Source organism: Meles meles, chromosome 10, assembly GCF_922984935.1.
Source record: "Meles meles chromosome 10, mMelMel3.1 paternal haplotype, whole genome shotgun sequence".
Classification (NCBI taxonomy): domain Eukaryota; kingdom Metazoa; phylum Chordata; class Mammalia; order Carnivora; family Mustelidae; genus Meles; species Meles meles.
In genome coordinates this window covers 44,445,915-44,467,497 of record NC_060075.1, presented here as the reverse complement: position 1 = coordinate 44,467,497, position 21,583 = coordinate 44,445,915, and the positions used below count along the sequence as shown (strand labels likewise).

The 21,583-nt window shown below is 38.8% G+C and overlaps 1 protein-coding gene across 4 annotated transcripts in view; it reads left to right on the top strand.

The window, feature by feature from the left end:
* The window catches only part of BBS9 (Bardet-Biedl syndrome 9), a 466,978-nt gene that overhangs the window by 370,967 nt on the left and 74,428 nt on the right, over positions 1-21,583 (top strand). For all 4 annotated transcript variants that reach the window (XM_046020573.1, XM_046020572.1, XM_046020574.1 and 1 more), the window contains one exon: positions 18,461-18,683. In XM_046020573.1, the coding sequence (XP_045876529.1) occupies positions 18,461-18,683 (223 nt within the window). The remainder of the gene's footprint in view (positions 1-18,460; positions 18,684-21,583) is intronic.

The window sequence follows — 21,583 nt, the reverse complement described above, 5'->3', positions numbered from 1 at the left end:
TAATAAATATGGTAGTGTCCGTATCATCTTCCTGTCATAATAGAGAAGTTTTGCCCCCAATACTGTGTTCTCTCAGAACACATGATGGGGTAATTCTAAAATGAATTGTTTTCTTACTTCTCAGGTTAGGGGCTGAGGAGATTTCAGAGTATTCACAATGCAGAATTTAAGCAGGTATCTATCTACTGACCCTTTATCTATTTGAAGCTCTATGGAAAATACTATCTCTACTTGGGTCCGTGAGGGCCGAGTTACTGGTTTGAGTCTGAGAGAGTGTTTAATTGTGATAGTACATTTATCTCCCTTTCATGATGTTGTATAAAAGCCAAAAGCTGCAAAACTTTACATGCCTCAGGATTGACTTGGAATCTTGTCCAGTCATTTATGCATTCAATGAATATTTATTAAGCATCTACTGTGTTTCAGGCAGTATTCTAGGATCTCAGCATATTTCAAAAAACAAAACGGAGTTAGATCCCATTTACTTCAATATTGTAAGCAAACAGATTCTAGTCACATTTAGCCATAAACATATTGGCTGTCTGATATGGTAGCCACTTGACATATGTGGCTATTTAAGTTGAAACTTACATGAATTAAAGTGAAATAAAATTTCAGTTCCTTGATTTCTCTAGCTGTATTTCAACTGCTCAATAGCCACATGTGGCTACCATTAGTGGCTATCACAATGGAAAGTGCAGATATAGAACCTTTCCTTCACCACAATGATTTGTATTGCATTGTACTCTCCATCATTAAAAGATAAAGGGTTTTGTCAATTGGGTTAACAACTTCAGCACATTTTAACAAATTAATCAGAGAAGGGTAGGACGCTGATGTTAAGTTATGCCATGGTGTTTGCTTTAGCAGCCCCTATTTCTGGTATTCTGGTATCATCTGCCTGTTCACATGCAATAACCAGGCTTTCTCTAGGGAGATGAATGCATCTACATAAAAGGGAGGCAATAAGCTGGTGCAAGCGCTGCAACTCCCCCTTCACATGACCTTGGTAGACATTATAATCATCCCAAATTCTTTCCTCTTGAGCCTACACATGACCTCAGAATCCTTTTGAATAGAGCATTCTAGGTAGTCACTATCACTTGTGGTTGGTTTGTGCGTGTATCCTCTTTGCCCTTCCTGATCTCTGTACAGATCTGCTTTTCATTTTCTTACCAAACAGCTTAGATGACTAAGATTCTTTCACATAAAGTCCAGAAGATGGCAAGAGAGCAAAGAGGAACAATATTGTTATTCCCAAATGGACTTTCTGCGACTTCTCCACAAAACGTTCATTTATGTTCCACCTGACTCCAGAGGAATCTCTAAGGAAAAGAGCAACAGTGTGCTGGTTTGGAGACCTGAGTACACACAGTCCTACAGTTATAAGGAGTACTGGCGCATTGCATAGCATTTTGCCTTACTTTTTCTTTTCCTTAAAAGTGCATTTAATATCTTTAGTAGATGTTATCTACTGTTTGAAAAGGAAAAGCTTTATTGTGTTCTTAAGACCTTAACAGTTATCTTCCTTAGTATTGAACTTTCAAATCCCAAGAAAGTTAAGGTGGAAACTTCTATCAGTGGGGGGAAGGAGATCTGGGCCTTCAGCCTTAGTTTTTGATTGATTATGCCTTTGAAAGACTGATACGGAAAGAGAAACTTATTTTTAACATGTTCAACATGGTTCATGTGAGAAAACAGATGTTTATAATAGGAAATCCTATTGTGTAGAGAGACTTATCAAGGCTCACTTACAAGGCTTGAAGGTTTCTACGTCACAGGTCAGGTTTGATGTAAGGGGCATTGTGCCTCCTGTCTGGATTGAGTGATGACTGAGATGGCTAATCATTGCTATTATTAATTACCTCTTCTTAAAAGGCAAACAAAAGGAGGAAGTCTGGTGTCAGTATCAAGTCTGCCTTTATGACTGTTGAAGTATCATCACAATTATAAGCTGTATATGGGAACATAGTAGAGAAAGTAAATATTTTGGTAATCCCCTTGATTTTAGCCAACTAGATAAACATGAAAGAATTAGTTTCATGTTCATAATGGCCACATACTCTGTGTTGTTGCTAGTTACATGCAACTGGTGTTGTATAATGGTATGGTTTTCTACTTCGCCAGTGTTGAATATAGCATATCTCAGAGCCTTTCTGATGACTTGCTTGCTGTTTTAAAAATTGAAATACATCAGAATAACAGCTAAGTAGAATACTATATACAAGTGGTGATGTGTAATTTTTTAAACTTCCCTTAAGTATAGCATATATGAAACAGTAATGGATACACTTAATATTATTTATGCATTCAAGAATAGAGATACTAAATAAATGAACAAAGAATTGATTAATTGAAGCTTCAGTCTCACTGTATGCAACTCCCAAACCTTTGTGATGCTGGATGTGGTTTAAATATAAATAAATAAATGAAATTCAGGCAACCACAATGAGGAAAATAATGATCATCATCATCCTCATAATGCCCACTGTTTTGATTCCTGGCTAAACTTTTTTTTTTTTTTAAGACTTTACTTATTTATTTGAGAGAGTAAGAAGAGATAGGGAACACGAGCAGGAGAGGCAGCAGAGGGAGAGAAGAAGCAGATTCCTGGCTGAGCAGGGAGCCCAACAATGCGGGGGCCCTGATTCCAGGACCTTGATCCTGAGATTATGACCTGAGCCACCCAGGAGCCCCAGAAATGTATTTATATTAATTTGATTTCCTTAAAATACCTTTACCCAACTTATTTTGAATCTACCAATTGCAAAGCGATGATTTTGATGTCTGGAACATTGCATTCTTTTAGAAAGGTACATGGAGAAATTGGAGTGTCTTTCCTCTAAAACCAGTGCTCCTTCTGTGCTGTAACCACACACAGAGCTGCAGGCTTAGTCGGTCACTCTGGCCCGCTGTTTTTCATTTGGAAATGTTTCTCAGAAACCCCCTTGGATTGCATCCTCATTATTCTACCTGGCTTTCTGTGCTGGCATTTGAAGTAGCCTTTCTTCTCATGTCTCTGCATTGGTATGCCCTGTACATCATGCTAGACTCAGCCCACTGCTCTCTTGTCACACATATACTGACATATTTCTGTGGCTCTCTTTGCTCCTGGTTCAGTTTGGACTCCAGTGCCAGGCATTCAGTTGCTTGGCACCATCATATCTTCTTTCTCAAAATCAGTTTCTGTGACTCCCTAGCTTTCCTACTTCATCTGGGAAATCTGACTTTCCATGGGTACACAGCTTCTTTGCATCAGGCCACAGCTAATAGTGTTTTTTTTTTTCTTCACCTAACATAGTGTCTTCTGTTTACTCCTCTATCCACCCTCTTTTAGGGCAGATCAGTTCTCTTTCGCTCATTTATTCTGGCTTCCATTCCCTTGTGACTTTCGCTTGGTGCTATGACACAATTTAGCTCTCATTATATATTCTGAAATGGTCAATGTGCTTATCTTGTATTCTTTTTTTTTTAAGATTTATTTATTTATTTTGGAGAGATGCACACATGAGTGGGGGGAGGGGCAAATGAAGAGGGAGAGAGAGAATCTCAAGCCAACTCCATGGAGCGCAAAGCAGGGCTCAATCTCATGATCATCAGATCACCACCTGAGCTGAAACCAAGAGTCGGTTGCTTAACCAACCACACCACAGAGGCACCCCACTTGTCTTCTATTCTAATAAATGTAAGGACAGATTCTTCTACATCCCCATAGAATTAAAGCTTAAATTAAGCATATAGTTGGATATAAATATCTAGAGATTGCTTGATACCCCATTTATTTCCATAGTGTCCCACACGATTGCAGATTCTCCTCAAACAACTGTATAGTTTTATTAAAAAAGGAAGTATTCTCCTTCCATTTTCACTACCCCTGTTTTTTGTAAGCAACCTCAAATATTTTGGGGTTCTGTAAGAGTGAAACCTGATCTCTCCTGCATGGATGGTAAACGATATAGATAGATCGATAGCCAGACCACCACACATGTATATATTTATACATATATTCATTCACATGTCCTGTAGTTCAAACCAGTAAATACAAAAATTTTAATCTTACCAGTGATGAATATATGCAAGTGAAAATAATTATTAGGTACACTTCACTGATATTGATTTAGTCAGACTTGATAATAAGTAGTGCGGAGAGACCTGAAGTAAAATAGACATACCCACCTATTTTCTGCTGTAGATTTTCCAGAGGGTTGTAGGTCTCTAGGACAAGAAGGGTCACAAAAGAAATCCAACACTTGGTACCACTAATCTAAGTTACTGCACTAAAAGTAGTAAACTAAAATCTAATTGGTACCATGTTTATTTTTATAATTATGAAATACTGAAAGCAACCTAAATGCTAATAGTTAGAAAATACAAACTGTGGTTTGAATAGGTATTATGTCAGATTGGGGTTCAGATCCACACCCCCCATTTTTTAGAGCAAATATTTAACTAGCTCTACATCCTTAAGCAAATTATGGAACTGTCTAAGCATTGGTTTCCTTATCTGTACAGTGGCAAACTAGACCAGACCCTAAGGACTGACTCTGCTTTGAAGAGAGGTGAGAATGACCATTGAGATTTTATTTCAGCTTGCTTTCACTTTATAATCCTACTGAACCGGTAAACAAATGGTACAGAGGAAGAACATGGGATTAAGAAAGTGAGAGAACTTGGCTCTCCAATGCCTTTTCTCATGAAGGCATGCCCAGAGTCTGATGGAAAACACAGTTTGTGCAGGGCGAGGAATCTGCCAGTTCAGACAAAGGTGTTTAGAACCAGAGGTTCACTGCCTTTCCCACAGTTAGTCTGGAAGTAGGGCCACATCAGCATCTGAATAGCTGTTGCACATGGAGTTTCTTTTTGCATTGCAGCTATATCCTTTCTTGTACTATATTCTCTTTATTGCATATTTAAGTTTGGCTGTGGCCTACTACAAATGGTTGACTGAAGCACAATAAACATTTAATGAAAAAAAATATATACTAAGGTTTTTCTTCCTTGAGAAGACATAATCCAAATTCTATTTTTCACACAAAGTCACTGAAAATTACCTTGCTTATTTGGTCTCAGTAAAATAGACCACTTACTGAGCCTCCCATGGGTGTCTCCATCATCATTTTCAGATTAAGGGTTTTTTTTTTTTTTTTTTAAGAATTTATTTATTTATTTGATGGACAGAGATCACAAGTAGGCAGAGAGGCAGGCAGAGAGAGAGGAGGAAGCAGGCTCCCCGCCAGGCAGAGAGCCCAATGTGGGGCTCGATCCCAGGACCCTTGGATCATGACCTGAGCTGAAGGCAGAGGCTTTAACCCACTGAGCCACCCAGGCACTCCCAGATTCAGGGTTTTGATGTTTAGTTATCTATATCATCTGGAAGATCAAAATACTACTACTTACTACTACAAGTACAGGAGTACTAAACCATGTTTTAAAAATTGCATTATATCTGTGACCTCATTTGGGAACTACTTGTCAAAGGTGTGCAGTTGTTATGAGGATACACTTTATATACCTCTCCAGATTCCTGTAAGGACTAATTGAGATACTGTATGTGAAATACCAAATGTGGAGCCAGGCATATGACAGTCACTTAAAAATTATTAGCTATTAGTACTACTACTGTTTTTCAACAATAAGGTGCTGTAAGTCACAGCATTATTTTATGGAACTCTTAGAAAAAAAACGCTCTCAATTAAACTATGACTTAAGGTTTATATTAAGTATTGAAGGAGCTCTTTTAGACTTATTAAAGCATACATTTTATCATCCATTACTCTTGTGCCTGAATCAAGCAACATAAATTGGTTGAAGTATTCTTGACACTTCTTCACATTCAAAATTTGATTCTCTAAACTCATCTTTAAATTCTAAATGTCATTGCTATCCCCGTTTTTCCACAAAGCATTGTCCTGTGTGCCGTGTGTGTGACTTCTGTGCCACAAAGAGCATTGTTGATGCAGCATTTAAGAGCATGCCACTGTTGCCCTCCTGATTTTTTTTTTTGGAGCTTCTGATATCTATTTTAAATACTTTTCTTTTTGACGAAGATCAAAGCCTTATTTCTTTTTGCCCTCAGTTGAATCATATGTTGCTGAAAGCTGAGTAGCTTCCATCCAGACTTTAACAGGAAATTTTAGGCAAATTGATGTTTATTGCTGGAACAATACATTAATTAATCAGACCACATCTATTCCTGGGATTTGGCAACTTCTCCTACTTCAGTTGTATTGCTTGGCACAGGATGGTAACCTGTGTGCATGTATCTCAGTAACAAAATACAACACATTTTTTCTATCTGTATCTTCTTGTCTTACATCCCAGAAAGCACTTAGCTTTTGCTTTTCCAAGAAAATATGAATTATTGTCATTCTTCTGTCATGAATATTTGCTTCAGTAATTTCAAATTTATACTTCCTACTGCCCCATTCCAACTTTTTTATTCAGTAAGTCATAGCATAATTTTAAAAAGATATCTTAAGTGACAGTTCAATAGGAGAGTCTGAGCATCTGAGCATTGCACACATGTAGTTGAAATGACAATATAAGAACAGTTTGGACAAAGACTATGCATACACAGACCCTGACAGTGATAGCATTATTGGAGCCTGGAAGCCAGCAGTTGTTAGATAAAATACATCCCTATTTCAGAGATATTAAAATGTGGGGGGAAGAATTCCTGGAATTGATGGAAGGTAATTGTAAGTACAGACTAAAAATTATAATTATAGTCATTTTTTTATTAAGAGGGAACCTCTGAGTAGTTTGAGTTGGGGACAAGAAAGTTACTGAAAAAGGCAAGGCCTTGGCTTTCTGTCTTGGAGTAGACATACTTGACCAGAAGCAGATTTCATGTAAATAGGAAAAAATCTTATTAGTTGCTGTTTTTTGAAGAGAAAGCCACAAATAAGCTGTGAAAAGTAATGAAGATTGAGTACCTATTACTCATTACTGTGAAAAGTAATGAAGATTGAGTACCTATTGCTACCACTTTTAATCTGGCAGATTGCATAACACAGTTATGCAATCTGAGTTTAAATTTCTCTATATGTCATTTATAAGAACTGCAAGAACCCAGATCTTCTCTCCCACCACAGTGAATATGAATATGCAGATGAAATAATGGAAATTGTTAATAGGAATATGCTTCACTTTTTGCCTTTAGAATAGTGAGAGTTTCCACTTTCCTGGAAATAAAATCTAATTTCTGTGGCTTAATGGCAGTGGTTAGTTGCATTCTAACCCATTTATTATAATTCAAGGTTATAAATGTTTCTATATAGTTTTTAGCAGTCTCAGAACCAAGTCCTGTAAACTTCACTAATTAGAGGATTCCTGTTTTGTAGAGAAAAAAGGAGAGGGATCACACATACATACAGAGGAAGGAGCGAGAGAGAGAGTGAGGGTGAGAGAGAGATAAGCCTGCTTCCTACAGTTCAAAATAATGTTAGTTTTGGTCATTCTAACTGGTATACGGTGGTATCTCAATGTGGTTTTAATTTGAATCTCCCTGATGGCTAGTGAAGATGAACATTTTTTCATATGTCTGATAGCCATTTGTATGTCTTCATTGGAGAAGTGTCTGTTCATGCCTTCTGCCCATTTTTTTGACATGATTATCTGTTTTGTGTGTGTTGAGTTTGAGAAGTTCTTTATAGATGCTGGATATCAGCCTTTTGTCTGTACTGTCATTTGCAAATATCTTCTCCCATTCCATGGGTTGCCTTTTTGTTTTGTTGACTGTTTCCTTTGCTGTGCAGAAGCTTTTGATCTTGATGAAGTCCCAAAAGTTCATTTTCACTTTTGTTTCCTTTGCCTTTGGAGACATATCTTGAAAGAAGTTGCTGTGGCTGATATCGAAGAGGTTACTGCCTATGTTCTCCTCTAGGATTCTGATGGATTCCTGTCTCACGTTGAGGTCTTTTATCCATTTCGAGTTTATCTTTTTGTATGGTGTAAGAGAATGGTTGAGTTTCATTCTTCTACATATAGCTGTCCAGTTTTCCCAGCACCATTTATTGAAGAAACTATCTTTTTTCCACTGTATATTTTTTCCTTCTTTGTTGAAGACTATTGGACCGTAGAGTTGAGGGTCCATATCTGGGCTCTCCACTCTGTTCCACTGGTCTATGTGTCTGTTTTTATGCCAGTACCACGCTGTCTTGGTGATCACAGCTTTGTAGTAAAGCTTGAAATCAGGCAACGTGATGCCACCCGTTTTGTTTTTCTTTTTCTACATTTCCTTAGCAATTCAGGGTCTCTTCTGATTCCATACAAATTTTAGGTTATTTGCTCCAGCTCTTTGAAAAAATACTGGTGGAATTTTGATCGGAATGGCATTAAAAGTATAGATTGCTCTAGGCAGTATAGACATTTTAATAATGTTTATTCTTCCGATCCAAGAGCATGGAATGGTCTTCATCTTTTTGTGTCTTCTTCAATTTCTTTCATGAGTGTTCTGTAGTTCCTCGAGTACAGATCCTTTACCTCTTTGGTTAAGTTTATTCCCAGGTATCTTATGGTTCTTGGTGCTATAGTAAATGGAACCAATTCTCTAATTTCCCTTTCTGTGTTTTCATTGTTAGTGTATAAGAAAGCAACTGATATCTGTACATTGACTTTGTATCCTGCCACATTATTGAATTGCTGTATGAGTTCCAGTAGTTTGGGGATGGAGTCTTTTGGGTTTTCCATATAAAGTATCATGTATCTGCGAAGAGAGAGAGTTTGACTTCTTCATTGCCAATTTGGATACCTTTTATTTCTCTTTGTTGTCTGATTGCTGTTGCTAGGACTTCTAATACTATGTTGAACAAGAGTGGTGAGAGTGGGCATCCTTGTCGTGTTCCCGATCTCAATGGGAAGGCTGTGACATTTGAGATCAGGAACACGAGAAGGAAAGGATGTGGAGAAAGGGGAACCCTCTTACACTATTGGTGGGAATACAAGTTGGTGCAGCCAGTTTGGAGAACAGTGTGGAGATTCCTTAAGAAATTAAAAATAGAGCTTCCCTATGACCCTACAATTGCAGTACTGGGTATTTTCCCCAAAGATACAGATGTAGTGAAAAGAAGGGCCATCTCCTACCCCAATGTTCATAGCAGCAATGGCCATGGTCACCAAACCGTGGAAAGAGCCAAAATGGCTTTCAATGGACAAATGGATAAGGAAGATGTGGTCCATATACACTATGGAGTATTATGCCTCCATCAGAAAGGATGAATACCCAACTTTTGTATCAACTTGGGTGGGACTGGAAGAGATTATGCTGAGTAAAATAAGTCAAGCACAGAGAACCAGTTATCGTATGGTTTCACTTATTTATGGAGCATAAGGGATAACACAGAGGACATGGGGGGAGATGGAGAGGAGAAGGGAGCTGAGGGAAATTGAAGGGGGAGATGAACCATGAGAGACTATGGACTCTGAAAAACAATCTGAGGGTTTCGAAAGGGAAGGGGGTGGGAGGTTGGGGGAGCCTGGTGGTGAGTATTATGGAGGGCACATATTGCATGGAACACTGGGTGTGGTGCATAAACAATGAAATCTGTTACACTGAAAAGAAATTAAATAAAAAAAAAGAAATTAAAAATAGAGCTACCTTATGACCCTGCAATTGCACTACTGAGTATTTACCCCAGAGATATAGATGTAGTGAAAAGAAGGGCCATCTCCTGCCCCAAGATTCATAGCAGCAATGGCCACAGTCGCCAAACTGTGGAAAGAGCCAAGATGCCCTTCAACAGATGAATGGATAAAGAAGATATGGTCCATATATATTATCCCTCCAGCAGAAAGGATGAATACCCATCTTTTGCATCAATATGGATGGGACTGGAGGAGATTATGCTGAGTGAAATAAGTCAAGCAGAGAGAGTCAGTTATCATATGGTTTAAGTTACTTGTTGAGCATAAGGAGTAACATGGAGGACATTGGAAGAAGAAACGAAGAAGGGAGTTGGGGGAAATCAAAGGGGGAGACGAACCATAAGAGACTGTGGACTCTGAGAAACAACTGTCTGTTTTGGAAACAGACAACTCCCTTGTTTTGGAAGGGAAGTGGTTGGGAGGTTGGGTAAACCTGATAGTGGGTGTTAAGGAGGGCACATACTGCATGGAGCATGGGGTGTGATGCATAAACAATGAATCTTGGAGCACTGAAAAAAAATAAAGTTTAAAGAAATAAAGAAATAATGTTAGAAAATTAACTTTTCTAATTTTCTAAAATTAACTTTTATTGAGAATTAAGTATTATGTATTGATCAAGGACTCTACATATGTTACCCCATTTAATCCACACTATGTGTCTTTGAAGTAGGGGATAGTAGCAGATACTATGTGTGATCTGCCCGTATCTCTTCACCTCCCACCGTTCCTGAGAATTTCTGCCTTTTGAACATGTGCAGCTTTTTGCCTGAGGATTTTTCCTGTTTGGCAGAGGCTGTACAGCCACTGTGTTCAGTCAATGACTAGTAGGAACTGGTAGATTAATATCGCAGCTTCCTCATCCCTCTAACCAGGAAAGTCCAAGGTACATTATACACAACCTCCCAGAGCTGTCCAGCAGAATTGCACAGTTGCCTTTAGCGGTAATTGCTTGACAGCACAGTGTATTGGCTTCTCCCCCTTCCCAGTCCCTTCCTCACTAGCCCCTGTTACTTCTTGGGTCAGCTCTCAGGTAAACTATTTGCACTCACAGCCTTGTCTCAGGACTGTTAGTTCCAGTTTACAGATGAGGAAGTATGCCCATGATCACACAGAAAATACCAGGCAAGATTTGAGTCTAAACTCGAGGACTTACAAAAATGAACAACCTGATTCCATGGGGAAACTTTTGACCAGGTAATCTTACTGAAGTTCTTTTTAAAAATTTTTTTAATTAAATTCCAGTTAGTTGTATTATTACACTCTAGAGTGTAGAGTGTAGAGTGTAATATTCATTTCAGGTGTACAATATAGTGATTCATCACTTCCATACATCACCCGGTACTCATCACTACAAGTGGCCTCCATAACCCCCATCATCTAGTTAACCCATCCCTGCATCCACCTCCCCTCTGATGATCATCAATTTGTTCTCTGTAGTTAAGAGTCCATTTCTTGGTTTGCCTCACTCTTTTATTCCCTGATGCTCATTTGTTTTGTTTCTTAAATTCCACATATATGTGAGATCATATGACATTGTCTTTCTCTGACTGACTTATTTTGCTTAGTATAATATTCTTTAGCTCCATCCATGTTGTTACAAATGGCAAGATTTCATTCCTTTTTATGGCTGAATGTATCACATCTTCTTTATCCATTCATCAGTCAATGAACACTTTGGCTATGTCCATAACCTGATTAGTATAGATAATGCTACTATAAACATCAAGATGCATGCATCCCTTTGAATTTGTATTTTCATATTCTTTGGGTGGATACCAATACTGTGATTGCTGGATCATAGGGGAGTTCTGTTTTTTTAAAAGATTTTATTTATTTATTTGTCAGAGAGAGAGAGGGAGCACAAGGAGGGGGAGCAGCAGGTAGAGCAGGCAGAGCAGGCAGAAGGAGAAGCAGACCCCCCACTGAGCAAGAAGCCTCATACAGTACTGGATCCCAGGACCTTGGGATCATGACCTGAGCTGAAGGCAAATGCTTAACTGGCTGAGCCATCGAGGCATCCCGGAAGTTCTATTTTTAACTTTTTGAGAAATATCCATGCTGTTTTCCAGAGTGGCTCACCAATTTTCCTTCCCATCAACAGAGCAAGAGGGTTCCCCTTCCTTCACATCATTGCCTATACCTGGTGTTTCTTGTGTTGTTGATTTTAGCCATTCTGACAGGTATGAGGTGGTATTTTACTGTAGCTTTGATTTGTATTGCCCTTATGATCAGTGATGTCGAGCATCTTTTCATGTGTCTGTTGGCCATCTATATGTCTTGGAAAAATGTTTGTTCACATCTTCAAATGGGAGAAGATACTTGCAATGACATATCTGATAAAGAGTTGGTATCCAAAATATATGAAACACTTATAAAACTCAACATAAAAAATGAATAATCCAGTTAAAAAATAAGCAGAAGACTGAGGTTTTACTTTCCTCCAAGTTGACTACTTTAACAAGGATAAGTATTATTTATATTTTGTACTTATGTCTCCCTGTGTTGGATTCTATAGTAGAAAATTTAATGGACAAATTTAATTGACTTGTGGTTTATTTCACATAGCACTGGAATGAACTCAATGTATATATTGATTTTTGCACCAAACTAATGGGAAACTACCTTATTATGTAGACAAGTATAAAGACCTATCTTGAATAACTTATTGGCAGGCAATTCTTGATGTTCTTCTAGGAAGGAGGCTAAAACAAAATCATTCGAAAAACACTTTACCTGTACCTTTTTCTAAATACATTTTGTTTTCTTCGTCATTTTTTTTTAAGATTTTATTTATTTATTTGACAGATAGAGATCACAAGTAGGGAGAGAGGCAGGCAGAGAGAGAGAGAGAGAGGAGGAAGCAGGCTCCCTGCCAAGCAGAGAGCCCGATGCGGGGCTCAATTCCAGGACCCTGGGATCATGACCTGAGCGAAAGGCAGAGGCTTTAACCCACTGAGCCACCCAGGTGCCCCTCTTCATCATATTTTTGTATATATTCTTATGTTATTACTTGAATGGAAGTTACTTGAAGATAAAATGCATATCTGATTCACCTTTTTTAACCTCACAATATTTAGTGTAATGTCTTATATCAGTCCACTCTAAATAAATATTCATAAAATAAATGAATGACTATATTGATTCAAATTAGTGCTTTATTAAATGGATAAAGACATTTAAAATTGGGAACAATATAGGGATAAACATACCATCTTGTAAATAATTACTATTGAACTTTGAGATTTGTGCTGTTATATTTCTGTTACCTTAGCTTGATCACTGTAAAAAATGACACTAACATTGAATGATGTGCCACTCAGTAACTTCAGATATCATTCTAAATACCTTATCTCTTTACTGCTCCAGAATTCTGTTTAAAAGAAAATAGAAATAGAAACCTAGTATGTGGATCTTCTTGTAGCTCTTTCAGATCCATTGGTAGCCTTGACCGAGAAAGAAGTAGGTAGTTACATCTTAAAATAGTAAAGCTACTGGGTGGTTCTGAAGAATCAAAACTAATTAAAGGGAAGAGAGAAAAACAGAAAGAAAAGAATCCTGTGCATATTCACATTTAAATCAGTGGTTTCATGTATTTTTGGACACTTTCCCCTGAGTTTGGTCATTCCTTGTTCTTTGAGATTGCTAAGAACACAGAATCATCAGGGGAGGAGTTGATGCCTTTACTTTGTTCACCTGGTCCTTCTCATGTCCTGACTTTGTTAAGGTTCCCCAGACTCATCAGATATCTGGGTATGTAGGGAGTCTGTAACCTCATGTGTCTTACGATTTTATTATAGGAGTGGCTGCTCCAAGTATTCATAATAGTGAGTCTGAAACAAGCAACTATAATTCAGACTCATCAGAGTCAAGTCTGACCATTGTTATGTTTTCAGGGGACATGGTGTCCTAAGACCATCCCTAGGTGTTAGTTTCAGTAGTTTTGCAGGTACTAAAGCTTTGATGAATTCCTCTGAAAGTTTGACCATAGATCATGTGGAGTAAAATCTTATTTAATTATATGCAGATTATTCATTTGACTCCAGAAGCTGATTTAAATTTTGGTTCTGTGAATATGTTAATTTTGCCCATAAATTTTCTGGGAGAAGACCTCATATGATATTTTCTAAAACCCAGTTTAGTAAAAGGAGCCTAAGATGATCTGATGCCAGTAGATTACAAGACATATAATGAAATGGGAAAGAAGTGCTCTATAGCATAGTGGTCAAGATTTATTTTTTAATTTCATTTTCTTTGGATGAAAGTAACTTCTATTTACTTAAAAACAGCAAACAAATACACAAACATATACGCCATCCCATCTAAGTAACTACATATATTAAGCAGTTGTGGTGGTTTACAGTGTGATCTCAGGCTGATCTCTGAAAATATTACTTGTGTTTTCACTGGCTATTATGACAGATACTAATTTTCAATGTAATGTTAGGAAAAGGTTAGCAAATTTAATCTTCTCTGAAACCTGCATTCGTAAATTTCTCCTTCCCATCTCCACCCTTCACAAGTCCCTCATTTTTGACGTGGAGCTGTGTAAAGTTCTATTCTTTCTCCTCAAAAATCTAGAGCATGGGGAGATAAGGAGCAGGGGATTTAGAGCCACACAGCTCTGGATTCCATCCCAGCTCCTCCTTTTAATAACTGTCATTTCTGGTGAAATACTCTATATGTAGAGCCTTAGTCGGAAGTTGCAATGCCTACCTTCATAGGATAGTAGTAAGAATTAATCAAAATAATACTTGTAAAATTTTCGGAATATATTCTAGCACATAAAAGGTTTTTACTCTTTTTGCTGCCATTGCTGTTATTTCTGGGGCTATTATTCGTGGGAACCAGCCCAGAAAAAGAAACCTTTTAGAGAGAACTCTTACAAGTAAGAATGATAGCATGGAATTAAGTATATACAGTTGCTAAATATATCTCAAATCTGCAAGTATCTGGCAAAGGAAATTAATTTTCTGGTTTTTAACTGATGAGGAGACTGAGACCCAGACAACTAAAATAATTTTCCTAGAGACAAACAGTTCATAAGGAAAGGTTCCACAGTTCAGCCTGGGTCTTTTGACTTCTAAGCCAATGCAATTTTCATGATCTGTGCTGACTCTTACATGGAAATTATAAGTAAGCATAAGTCATTAGCTTGAAATGGCAAAAAATGAAGGATCAGTGATGCATGTTAGTCAAGCTAATGACCTCGGTGGGAAAAGCAGCATCAAACTCAGGACTCACCTTCTTGAGTTTCACTTTCTTGGGCCTCTGTTGTCCCCTATATTGTACCTTCAAAGAAATTATTTTTATATATTTGTTTCTAGTTATTTTCAGTGGAATAATTAGTCAAAATTAGCTAATCTACCATTGCTAGAAGGAGCTTTCCTCTGGAATCTTTATTACCAATTTGATTTTTCAGTCTTAATGTTTTTTTGTAAGTTGCTTCTGAATAGTGCATGTTGATCAGGAGCTTTTCCTGAAGCAATTGTTAGTGCTTAGTGAAGGTGGGCTCCAATGGACATCACTGATGTTTTATTTTAAAACTGAGTATGACTGGGAGCACCTGGGTGTATCCCCACTGAGCAGAGAGTCTGACGGCAGTGGGAGGGACTGTCCCAGGACCCTGAGACAAGGACCTGAGCCGAAGGCAGATGCTTAACCTACTGAGCCACCCTGGTGCCCCTTATATTTATTTACATTTTATTTACTTACTACCTGCTGTTGTTTTCTAAAAGCCACACATGGGATAGCTGGGATTTGAAAACTAAAATCAGTTCTTACTGCAGAACACATGCTTTGTATTTTTTCCCCTTCCAGCCACTTCTAGCACAGTTTCCCCAATTAAAAGAGGCAAAATTATTAGTACAATTGATACACAGCTATAAAGGAAAAAGGTTAGGTGTGTGCATAGTGTGTGTGTGTGTGTTTGTAGACATTAAAACTGAACATTAAACTTGTTAATTTGAGACCTGTAAATATAGCACCCACTGCTCCATGCAATATGTGCCCTCCTTCATACCCTCTATTATCATTTTGAGTTTACTTAGCAATATAGTCCTTCTAAATAATAGTCCTACATTTTAGTAGCAATTCTTCTGAAGTATTGGCATTATGCCTCATTATATTAAAGAAATATCCATGCAAACTAACTAAACATGACATGGTTTTTTACTTGATCTGCAAGTTGGCAGTAAGAGAGGAAATTCATAGTACCTCTGTGTTAACTAAATGCCATATCAACTTAAATTATCTAATATACTACTGTAATCTACTTATTGAAATAGTAGTTTGCTCAGACAAATAGTCTATAAAATAGTAGGAACTGTTTTAATGCGGCAATGACCACAGCCCCCACAAATGCCAAATTATATGCAAAGATCTTACCTTTTAATACTCCAGAGTTCTTTGTCAGTGGCTCCAAAAGCAACTTGAAAATATATTCTCTGGTTCACCTGTTTTACTATTTTGTCTTAAACCCATTATCTTGAAATACAAATTCAATTTTAGGTAGTGGTCTAGTTTAGATTTGGGCGGTTGTGTAGAGATGTCTTTGTGGTAACTAATGGTTTATTATTCTTCAGTGGTTTGGGATGGGAAGCTTTTTCACAGTCTTTGACATCTCTTGAAAGGATTTTCAAGATCACTGTAATTAATTTGTATCCTAATTTGGCCAGTAGTATCTATAATGGCTCAGTAGGGTAAAAACCCTTAAGTTTGGCAATTAGTGGGGAGTTCCCCAGAGGACATACATGGAATTCGCACTTACGTGTAACGAACCAACTCCATAGGTGCAGAAGGAAGACATGTGGTGAGTATGGAAAAGGTCCAGAGTTTCGTCATCTTGTCACTCATTATGAATCAAGAGTTGAGGCAGCTGCCAAGAGATCAGAGGCAACCAAAGGCCAGGCTGGCAGGGAGAATTCTCAGTAAATGGGAGGGATGGCTGTTTTCTACCCTGGACTTCCAAACCCAGCCTGGTGTCTTGGGGGTCAGTTTGGGGTTCTCTAGTTAGCTGTATAAATTCTTAAGTATTTAAAATTGGAATTCATTCAAATACAAGTTGTCAGGACGGAGAGAAAACTTGAAACCATGTTTGTATAGGGAAGAGCTGGAGGAACTGAGGCTATTTATTCTGGAGGAGAGGGTACAGAATTGCTGTCTTCATAGATATAAAGGGCTATCATGTAGAAGAGAGGTTAGATTTATTGTCCATGGCTCTGGAAGGTAGACTCAGGGCCAACGGGGCAGGTTTTGGCTCACTATAAAAATAGCTTTCTGAAGGTTACACATGTCCCTGAAAGGAGTGAACTGCCTCCAAAAGTAGTAATTTTGGACTGTGAAGACATCCATGCCTATGCAGATGGTTGCTATTGCAAACAAGGTCCTAGGAAAATCCCACAAGACTGGACTCCAAAGTCCTCCCAACTTAGTTCTGTGTCTTAACAATCTCTCTGTCCAGCTAACACATTTGTTGATCACTCTCTGTTTATCAAGCATAGTGCTAGGGGTGTGGAGAACTCCAGGCATTCTCGTGGGGAAACCAAACATGCAGCCATCACTACAGCACAGGGTGAGAAGTAACCTAATCCAGTTTGGGTATTTGAAAGGTGGCTTGCCTGTTAAGGTTGAGGATGGAGCAGTGCTAACAGGCTTCCCAGGGGTTCCATCTGAGTCTCAGGTTTCTTACCTCTTATGTAAGGGGCTTTGACTATTCTATAGCATTCTATATAAATAAATTCATTCAGTGTTTTCCTTTATAGTTTCGTTTTGATTGTCATACCTATGGTGCTCTAGGTTTTACCAATCTCTGGGTGCAAATGGCATTGGTAACAATACCAAGATTTCACTTAGGCTTACCTATTGTGCTGCTTAGGACCTCCAGACCTCTATGAAAATCTTACCCAGCTATCTCCAAGACTCCCTGGCAATGCCCAATGGGAGCTCATGAGCTGACTCCTCCTGCTTCTTGTTCTTTTATTATCTGAACCCATCTGAGTGTGGTGCCTCTTCGTGTCAGTCCTGCTGGTGCTGGTGCCCTCTATGACAGGGTCCCCACCCGGCACTGGTATTACTAGGATTGCAGCCTTCATGGTGCTAAGGTGGCATTGCACTTCTCGAGGTCTGCACTATAGCACAACCATACTAGTCCCAGCAAAAGTGGGGTCTATGGCCCACTTCCTCACTTTGTGTCATTTTTTGGTCACCTGACTGTGAAGTGGGACTAGATAGTTTGTGTCTCAAAAATTCCTCTTGAAATAAACTCCTCTGGTTTCCACCTGCAACCCTAAGACTGTGGGTCTAGTAGCTGAGAGAGACACTAGGGTTTTCCTTTCATTCCAGTTTCCCCCAAGATCTCCAAAGGTCTTCCTTTGGCTGGCCAGTTCTCCTTCAGTATAAAGATGAAGCAAAATGAACTATAATCCTGGCAGCTTTAGGATCCAGATCATCAAATATACGTATACCTGAGATTATTAATGTTATTGTTATTTGTGCCTTATGTCTGGCACAGGACTAAATGATTTTCATATACCATCTCATTTAATCACCTCAGCCTTTGGAGCTGCAGACTCTTAGTATCCTCATTTGTAGATAAGGATGAGGCTAAGAGACATTAAGTAACTTGCTCAAGGTCAAACAGCCAACAGAGCTAGAATTCAAAAACCAGGCTGGTAGGAAATATTCTAGAAACCAAATTCTCAACAGGCCCCTAACACTGGGACATAAACACTCCATGTTATAACCTGTTTAGCGGTAAAGTGCCTACTTTGCTCATTTGCTGTCTTTGCGTATATTCGACATTAGTTTTTGCTTTCAGGGCTGGGAAGAAACCGTGGATGCTGCCATTTCCCACCTCTTAAAGACTTGCCTATCGAAGAGTTCAAAGGAGCAGGCTTTGAGCCTCAGCAGCCAGCTGAACATACCCAAAGACACAAGCCAACTGAAGAAACATATTGCCTTGCTCTGCGATAGATTAGCCAAAGGTGGACGTCTCTGCTTAAGTACGGATGCAGCGGCTCCGCAGACTATGGTTATGCCAGGTAAGAGCCTCGTCCATGCTCCCTAAACACGACTACTTTTCACAAATTGAAGGAATGTGCCTGAGGTTGTATTTGGGGTTTGCATTTCATATTAAAGTGACGATAGCCAAGAAAATTGCTTTCACGTTTCCCCTCAGATATCCCAGGGTAACCACTTGGATAAATATTCTTGGGGTATTTGCTTGCTAGACATTTCTAGAATGATATGTCTTTTTTGTTCCCTCTGCTTTTAAATATACGATCCACTTTGTCTTGCTTCTAACCAATAAAAAGTGGATTAAAGAATAAAACTATTTTTAAGGAAAAGTTTTACTGAATGTGGTCTCGTGATACCATATTTCATAAATGTAAATAGTATAATACAAGCAGCTAATGTAATCCAGATGAGTGAGTCCCATCTGCATTGCTCTTTGCTTGGATTGTGGTCATCAGAATAAGGCAGGGAGAAGAGAAGAAGAAGAAGAAGACTGGGATCAGGAGATGTGAACAGTCTGCAGAGATGTGGCACCTACAGGCCAAGGAGAGAGAGACCCAGCTGGCCCCAACATGAGCAGTCAGTGCTGGCCATGGGCATCCCAGTCAGCCCCTTCTGTGGTCAGAGGGGCTAAGCAATCAGTGGTGCTGCACTTGGGTCCCTCAGAGGCAATAGCTCCCTCTTAGTGTCTGTCTTTATAGCAATAGCAAGGAATATAAAGTAAACGCATTAATTCAGTGCAACAGCTGTATCTATTTCCTTCTAAAGCAAGGACCATAGTATGAGAAGTGCTGTGGTTTTCTCTTCTTCCTTCTTACATGCCTTGTGTGCCCCTCCCCACCATGCTGATGCTCTTCCTCTTGCTTCCTTTTCCCCTCAATCAGCATTCCTAGAAGTAAAAAGGAATGCAAGCAAAAACTTAAAAAGATAAACATGGAGACAGCATAGCATAATCTAATAAGCACAGACTCTGGAGGCAGACAGACCAGTGTTTGGGTCCTGCCTTTATCCCTTACCGCTTATGTGACCCTGGATATATTAGTTAACTTTCCAGAGTCTTAGTTTTCTTCCTTTTGAAAGTAGGTGTAATAATGCCTTCCTTGTTACTGGGGCCTTAGATGTTCATAAAGTGCCTAGCACAATGCTTGGGATAGAGACACATTCAAAAAGTAAAGCTGTAATTCTTACCATTGTTATAGATATAATTCAGTCTATAATTTGGGGGTGGGAGAATAGCTGGTTTGGCATCATAAGTTGCTATATTCCATAGTTTGAAATCTTTTTTTTTTTTTTTTACCTTATTTACACTTGGATAGAACCTAACTTTTATTCCAAATATTCCAAATATGACATTTCAGAATGGAAATGTCTTTCCATATAGAAACAGTTGTAATATAGTTTATCTCAGTTTAGCCCCTCTTCATCTTTCCCTAACTGGTCCTTTGGCCCCTACTCATCTGTCTTTGTACCCTATTACAGGATTATTTTTGTTAGAAATAAATATTTAGTCTTAATGAGATAGTAAATGAAAAATATTTACTATGATCAGCACTCAGTACATAGCTCTCCCTCCTTCCTTGCCAGTTGAAGAAACAAAGGAAGCTTGAGAGAGAAGGACAAATATATACAAGAGAAAACTTAAGAAAGAGATGGGATCGGCCCCCTGACTGGCTAGCATACCTACCTGTTAGTGCCTGGACAGCCCTGGCTCTTTTCTCTGCCTCCCTGCCCGATTCTCTTCAAGAATAGCCAGTGGCAATGCTGTGAGCAAAGACCTTGACACCTGGAGAGAACATATGCTCCCTTAGTCACATTTATTGATTATGAAACTTTAGTCATTTGCTTAAATAACTAGGTTAGAAGCAGCTTGAGGGCCATGTCCATGTAAGCTCTTTCGGTGCAAAATTTTTCAGTGTGTGGAAGGAAGGAGCACAGGGAAGGAGGAAGAGAAGGGAGGGAGGGAGAAATGAAAAAATGCAGATAGATAGAAAATGTTATTGTTCCCCAACCAGGAGTCTATAAGCCAGGCCTGTGCCTCTCAAGCCTAGTCTAGCCCAAGTCAGTCCACTGGGGAGACTGAGGCTTTGTGCATCTGTGCTGCACTGCCATGGGCTTCATTGCTTCTACTTGACCCAGTTTTTGACTCTGGTTGAGTGATTCTCTGTCCCGCTTGCTTTGATCTAATTATAGTAGTGAGTTTTTAAAAAGTGTTAAATCAGTGCTTTCATTAACATGCTCCGTTACCACCTATAATACTTTTTCCTCCCTAGAAATCAAAATTTTCACACACTTATTTCTGTACTTAGCACATTTCTGAGGTAGAAGAAACATATAGAATTATTGCTGTTTATAAACCGAAAGCAGATTTAGGAAAAGCTAGATAATGCCCAGATTTACATGGTGACCGGAAGTGGTCAGTCTAGAATCCAGATCTAGCCCACTGTGCTTCCCTCTAGACCACACAGACCTCAGCTTCCAGCCTGAGCTTCCTCCTGTGTAAGCTGTGCTTGATCTGGCCTTCTTCTGTCTTAAATCAGTCTAGCAGTGTGGGAGGAAAAGGGCAGAAACAGTTTCATACAGTGTCTTGTCTTTGCTATGAGGAATATGTTAAAGATTGATCTTCATTTTGTGCTTCATTTCTGTTATCTCTGTAGGTGCCATGATCCCCATCATCACAGAGATAATAAGAAATACTCTGTTACTGCAAGCCAGTAATTGTGCAATTTACAGAGTTAGTGTAACGGTCATAGTTGTTTCAGAATACACGAAGGGAAAGTGGCATATTAGAAAGGAGTGTGTTACTGAACGCAGAAGCCTACAGGCATTTTTCACAGACATGATCTTTTTTTAAAAGCTGGGCAGGATCTCAGAAATCATCTGGTTCACCTCCCTCTCTTAACAGCTGAGGTAACTGAGGCCTAGGAAG